The sequence below is a fragment of the Belonocnema kinseyi genome, chromosome 9 (assembly GCF_010883055.1).
Source record: "Belonocnema kinseyi isolate 2016_QV_RU_SX_M_011 chromosome 9, B_treatae_v1, whole genome shotgun sequence".
In the NCBI taxonomy this organism is placed as follows: Eukaryota; Metazoa; Arthropoda; class Insecta; order Hymenoptera; family Cynipidae; genus Belonocnema; species Belonocnema kinseyi.
The window spans coordinates 54,663,298-54,670,249 of NC_046665.1; the positions used below are offsets into that span (position 1 = coordinate 54,663,298).

Sequence of the window (6,952 nt, forward strand, 5' to 3'; positions counted from 1 at the left end):
TATAATATTTATAATTTTTCATATTTAATAAAATATTTAGGTCGTTAGATCTGTTTTGCGATCGATCGGCGGATGACGATCTAGGAGGAAGATTCGAGTTTCGGTCACAGACGAGTGAACGAAAGAGTGTCAGAAGAACTTAAGAGAATTAAAATTTTCACGCGAGAGCTCTTTTGTAGAGGGACTAACTTTTGGAAGGCAGAGTAGTTATTATAAAATGCCCTACCCTCGCGTTACAAGCTAAGCGGTGATTTATATCTTACTGGATGATGCATTGCAATGTTGTCTATCTAATTTAATTTGTTTTGTCAGTGTTCTAGCTAATTGTTTCCATGGTTCACCATAAACTTTCGGTACTCCAAATTCGCCATGAAAACGATGAATATCACGACGTACGGAAATCATCGACAGCCTTTTTCAAATCTATCATCGGGGCTCGAGAGCAAATCATTTTTCCTACGGCAATTCTGCGAGTTGGAACCACCGCCAATGCCAACAACTAACGTCTTAAGTACGCTGCTGAGTAAGTGACTAACGACGATTACTCTACTCGTTAGATCACCACCCTCGATACACCTCGCTCGCAAAATACATGACAAATCGAACGATGCCAATCGAGCAAAGCATCCCTTAGTTGCATCGCTTACGTCCATAACTTCTTATGTATATACTTCTGCTATATATATGAGCTAAATTTACATGATATCTCAACAAAAACCACTATCATGGAGCAGACATTTACAGATAGATAGAAATATAAAAACAAAATATCCCTAAAATTAATAGTTTTTTAAACTCGTATAAAAGGCTTCTAAATAATTATGCGTTTTTAATAGGACGGGTTAAACAAAAGTCGTAGCTAATCCAGCAAGGCGAATTTCACACGTGCCCTGCATTATTCTCTCGCTTGATCGTCGATCGGTACACACAATATCGAGGAGAGAAGTCGCAATTTCACCGACGCAGTACAAACAAAACGGTCGCTCAAAGCTTAGCGGAGTGCAAACAATGTGTTTGGAGGCCAGTGCGCCTTTTTAACAAATCGGAAAAACTGACAATGTAAAAAGCTACTCCCTTGCCTCTCTCTTTTTATTTTTTATTGCTTTCTTTATTTCTTTCTTGCTCCGTCAATCTCTATTGCTCTTTCTCTCTCGTCCTCTACCTTCAAAAATACCAGGGTTAAAAACGTTAAAAATATCAACTAGTACTATCAGAAAGGTTGATTTTCTTTGGAGTAGCTCAAGAGGGTGTTTATTGTTTCTTATTTGGATCCGACGTGACAGTTGACGACCGAATAATTGACAAACTGGTCCGAGAAGTTGCAATGCGCTCTTTCAAAAATCCAGCCACCAATACACATTGTCTGCATTTCTTTTCCCGTTACATGATTTACAATACTATTGTCATTGCCTGGTATGTACTTGAGCGAAGGTAAACTTCACTCGGCGTGGTCGGTGCTGTCCACGCGCAACGTTTCCACAATCAGTGAGGAAAAGTTTTGCCCCGTCCAAAACGATGGAGCCGGAGGCACACACAGTTTAAAAAAAAACAAAAACAAAACTCGGGGTGTTTAAAACGACACCACTCGTTTTTCTAATTAAAATCTCTGAGAAATGATACGATGTGAATGAACTAATGGGAGGTAAGCTTGACACTTTGTGACACAATCTATGCTCTGCTCTTTAACCATAGGTTTTAACCGAAATAAAACAATCAACTTGTAAATTATACTAATTGGGATACTGCAGGACACCGCAGTCTTTCTCGATTAGGCGGTTCGAATATTTGATTCTTGTTTTAGTTTTAGTCGGCTTCTGGTTTTATATGGTACTCTACTAATTACATGCTGGACTGCAGTGAGAAAGGCTACAACCTCGAGTAAAGTGTCCACGTTGATTTTCGAGCAACAGAACGTACCGTCAACACCAACAGAGCAAGAGAAAAGAACTGATTAATTGTCTTTAATTTGCGAATAATCGTTTTTTCAAATAAGCTGGCATGGTATATGGTATCCTCAAAACACAGTCTGCACTCCACTAGCTCACCTTATTCTTACCATTACGTTTTATGTTCCATTATCATTAGTATTACTTTTATTATTATTAATTATTAAATTAAAGAAAAGAATCTTAAGCCATGTCGAGTCTTGAAGGATGTGTTTCTCATCGAAACTCGACACTATTTACAGATGCATTAACGTAACGCAGTAATTTCATCATATCAATAACGCCGTCCTAATAAATATAATAAAGAAATATTTAGTAGCTTTGGGAGATATTTGCGATGAATTTGTGCAGTCAGAGTGGTCAATTCCACTTGAAAACTTTGTCTTGAAATCTTGAGTGTAAACCTTGTCTCTAAATCTTGTATTCAAATCGAGGGGTTGATTACTCTTGAAATCTGGTGCGCAAGTCTTCGTGAACTCTTTTGAAATCTTTTAGTATTATTTATTATTATTATTATTATTTTAAATTACTACCAAAATTGTGAATCTATCCACGTGTCCAAAATTCTATTTAAAAATGTATATATTTTTTTAACTTCAATCATAAATATTGACAAATATGTCAAACGTATTTTAAACTATGAATGAAATAAGAATTTTGTCCAGTGGAATAAGATATCCTGTCTTATAAATTTAAACTGCAAAGTATCATAATTAAAATGAACAACTAAATATTTTAGAAAACTAAGCATAATATTAAGAATTTCAAGCTCTAATATAAATATTATTTCAAACTAGTACGCCTTGAGAGTGTTACGCACACCTTACACATTCGAGAGAAAATGAAATTTCTAAAAATCTGATGTACACTCAAAAGCCGAGTGGTCAACCCCTCGCTTGTCTCTAAATCTAATTTGTTAATTGGACTTTGCGCGAGTATCATCATTGATAATGCACTGACCTTCGCATTTCTCCAATTCGAGTGAGCAAAGCAAGTACGTTTAAATTTAAAGAAGTCACCAAACCAAGACACACGAAAGCATTAGCTTAAACTTAGCCAAATCGAAATGAACCGAAAAGACCGAACATTGTGCATAGAATATTATGCAAAATGTTAAGGTACTATAGAGACTTTGCACATTGTCATAAAGAAACTTGAGTAGACGCGTTTTCAAAAGTTACCTTCTGCCGAGAACCCGGAAATCATAGTGTGGTGGACTTCTCAAAAGTCACAAGTTAAATGTGATGTATTTAGTTTCTCTACAAAGACGATTGCGAACGAAAACGACTAAAAGCCAGCCTTCACTCTGGAGAAAAAAAAAATCGTCTACGCAAACAGTCGAAAACGTACTCTGTACAGTAGCTAATGGAAAAGACGCGCTTCATTGAATGTTCCTCAACGTGAAATCTAAACAAGACGCGATCAAATAGCTTTATTTTCATTATTATTATTATTATTATTATTATTATTATACTCTACTAAGACATTCGCATTTCAAAGTGCATGCCAAACGTGTACAAATTGTATTGTCTGTACAGAACTTCGGACGAAAACGCGAAGTGAAATCTGTGCTTCGTGGAATCAATGACACATCTGGTACGTGAGAACCAGCTGAACAAATTAATTGTGAAAGAAAATTCTACGCAAAAACAATTGATACCGAAAATCCGTTGACTCTCGATTCACAACAATCGCAAATAATCCCTTAATTTCGGGTCGTAGGACAAAACCATTGGGTGGTTGTAATTTCATATAATGACGACCACTTTAATAACAAGAGGTCGTTTTGTTCCCGAATTAGGGTATTATAGTGGCAACAGATGAGGTTCATATCTAACCTGCTTCACTGTCGCTCGAATCACTGGAACTCGACGAGAGAGAACTGCTGCTGGAATCACTGTCGCTGCTACTACTGCTTGATGCCGATAGTCGAGAAGGTCCACTAGCGCCACCGGTACCCACTACATCCACTGATTTACTACTGTCTTCTGAAATCATTAATAAATTCTAGATTAGCATTTTCATTCCTTTGTCGAAATTCGTTGAGAGATCTTTCGTTTCATTCATTCGCCAATAAAAGAAACAAAAGTTAAGTTTCTTTCACAAAGTGTCTAGGGAAAATCATTCTACAGTAGATAGGTAAAAATTAACAGCATTTGACTGCATCGGTTCCCAAAAATAAAGAATGATTTTCATTTTTCAAAAAAGCTCACATATTCTATTGAATATTCTTACAGAAAAAATATCTCGATGTTAGTCAACTAGCTGTACCATATTAATAATTTTTATTAGATTCGGTTAAGGGTACGATTTTGACATCTCATTATCATAACCAAGTCGTTATATTTTCAGATATAATTATCGGATTGAGTTTATTTTTGCGTAAAAATGTTCTCCAGGTTTAAAGGTTTCTTAAGAATATAATTTCATGGTCAAATGGTTTAATTAGGAATTGATAACCTATACCTTAAGTCTAGGCGATCAAATTTCAATTAGCTCTCAAAAATTAGCTACAATTTTAATGTTGACTTATTCTATGTACTTAAGAGTGAATAATAATAAAAATTCATGATCATTGCTCAATATTTCGAGGAATGGTATCGATAAAAAAATACAAGCGCGACCAAAGTATCTGCAATTATTATTGCAGACTATCAGCCAAAAATTAAACGAAATATTGCAATTTTTCCCCGCATTTTTTTCTTTTTAATTGAAGTGATGCGTCAAACCCTTTATATATTTTATTTTTTCCGAGGAAATCCCCACGGAACCAGCAGCAGGAGCTTTTCTATATTTTCAAACGCTGCTGCCTTTTCAACTATATATAATATACAATATAAAAATAATATATTATAATATAAAATAATTTCAATTATTATTGATATATATATATTATTCGTTTCATGATGATGGGTGTAAAGGAATGCCAAGTCAAAGACTGTGAAACACTTTTGAAAACAAATATTAAAGATTTGGGGAAATAAAAGAAGCACAGGCAGTAAAAATGCACTATTTATCGAACGGGCACATCAATATTTACTACAAATATATCGAAAAACAGGTTTGAAAATTTAGAAAAAGCACCTGCTGCTAGTTCCGTGGGGATTTCCTCGGAAAAAATTAAAAACGTAAAGGGTTTGAAGCAACATTTAAGTTCGAAAGAACAGGATTTTTACAACAAGTTTTTCAGTGACACTGTTATCAAAACAAAAGAAACCAAAAAATCGAGATCACCAATGAAAAGAAAAAAATGCGGAAAAAGAATTTAGTTTCATAATCGCACTGGAGCTTGAGTTTATTTTTAGGTTACTGAATTGTTTATAATATAATTTTCAATAAACAGCAATATTATTATCAGAAAAAAATACAATTCTAACCGTCTTTTTCTGTAAAATCGCTTACATAAACTGCATCAGAGTTAAAAAATTGCAATATTTCGTGCAATTTTTGGGCGATTTAGAGTACCAATATTTAATTTCACAATTTGGTCTTTTTGATAACTACAAACCTATACTCCTTTTTTGGTTTATGAAACAAAAAGGTTAAAATGTCACAAATTAAAATAAACAAGCAAACAACAACCTTTAACTTGAAGCAACTACGTGACAATCGCAGAGCTGCCAATTTTGGCATCAATACTTTTCGATTATCTACTCTTAATTATCTACTGTTGAAAAATACAATGTCAGATAAAAAGTCCTGAAATATTTATAAATAATAAGAAAAAACTCGCAGTATCAATGAATATTTTTCATTCAACTTCAAACTTTAATTCTAATGTATACAGATGATATAAAAGTGTTTCATTTAGGTAAAAAGGATGAATAATGAAGCGAAAATTTTGTTTTCATGTTGAAAATTAATTGTTTACTCTCACACATTAATTAATAGTAACATTTTAATAAAAAATCGTCAAAAAGTATGGTATCCTTGCCGAAATGTTATAATAACAAAAAAATACTGTCAAATTAAATAACAGTTTTTTTTTTAATTTCTGAAAGTAACTGAGAACAAAATAAAAAAAACAACGAATTTTCAAGAAAATATTTAAATTTCCAATCAAAGTAATACATTTTCAACTAAAATGATAAAATTTTAATTGGAAAAGATGAATATTAATCTAAAACGATGAATTTTTAACTAAAATAATGGATCTTTAACTGGAATAGGCGAATATTTAACAGAAAAGATTAATTTTCGACCAAAAAATATCGGACCAAAATCGATTTTTCTCATATGAGTCTAAATATTGTCCTCTTTCCAGGGCGCCTGCAAAACTTCATTTTTAAAATTATCTGAGTTTTTCCTAACGAGTTTCCCATTTTTCGCGACCTTTCATATTTAGAGACTAGAATTCTAGTCTTGTAAGATTTTTTATATAGAATCTTGTATAAATGCAATAAAAAAATTAAACTAAATTGTTTTAAATTTGTTATTCTTTGCTGTCTAAGACTTTTTTTTATTATTTCGAAGATCATCTTGAATCTTCTGATAAACGTTAAACTAAATTTGAAGAAAGAGTGTTGGCCCATTCTACAATTTTAGAGAGTCAAATAGTCTCGCCCATTTTTTTCCGCGTGACTCCTGTGTTTTAAAATCTGCCTAAAAATATTAAACAGTTCCAAAATAACCTGCCGAACGGCAAAAACTATCGAAGTTCTAAAGAAGTTATTTATATTTTTGTATTCTAGGACTTGAAGTATAGAATCTTCCTGATTTCAAATATATAAGGACATTTATTTATTAAATATCTGGACTAAGAATATCGAGGCGTCCTAACGGTAGGGTGCCAACGCACGCGACACGACTTGACGGTACTTAACCAAAAATAAAAGCAATAAAAAACTAATCGAGAAGTTAGCGCTAGAAAGTCTTGCTCGCGTAATTGAGCAAGATGAGGCTAAAAGTTGGCCAAAACTAAAAGGTGCTCACTCGCTTCATCAATTCATGAAAGTTCTATCTCGGGCGAGCAAAGCATGAAGGTTGCCACTTCTCGCGTTTAGATT

The 6,952-nt window shown here is 33.5% G+C and overlaps 1 protein-coding gene across 14 annotated transcripts in view; it reads right to left on the reverse strand.

Moving 5' to 3' along the window:
• LOC117179364 (bromodomain-containing protein 2-like) overlaps positions 1 to 6,952 on the reverse strand; it is a 94,858-nt gene that overhangs the window by 36,915 nt on the left and 50,991 nt on the right. For 12 of the 14 annotated variants that reach the window (XM_033371079.1, XM_033371078.1, XM_033371081.1 and 9 more), the window contains one exon: positions 3,785 to 3,934. In XM_033371079.1, the coding sequence (XP_033226970.1) occupies positions 3,785 to 3,934 (150 nt within the window). The remainder of the gene's footprint in view (positions 1 to 3,784; positions 3,935 to 6,952) is intronic. The other 2 variants (XM_033371070.1, XM_033371068.1) reach the window with 1 other exon arrangement.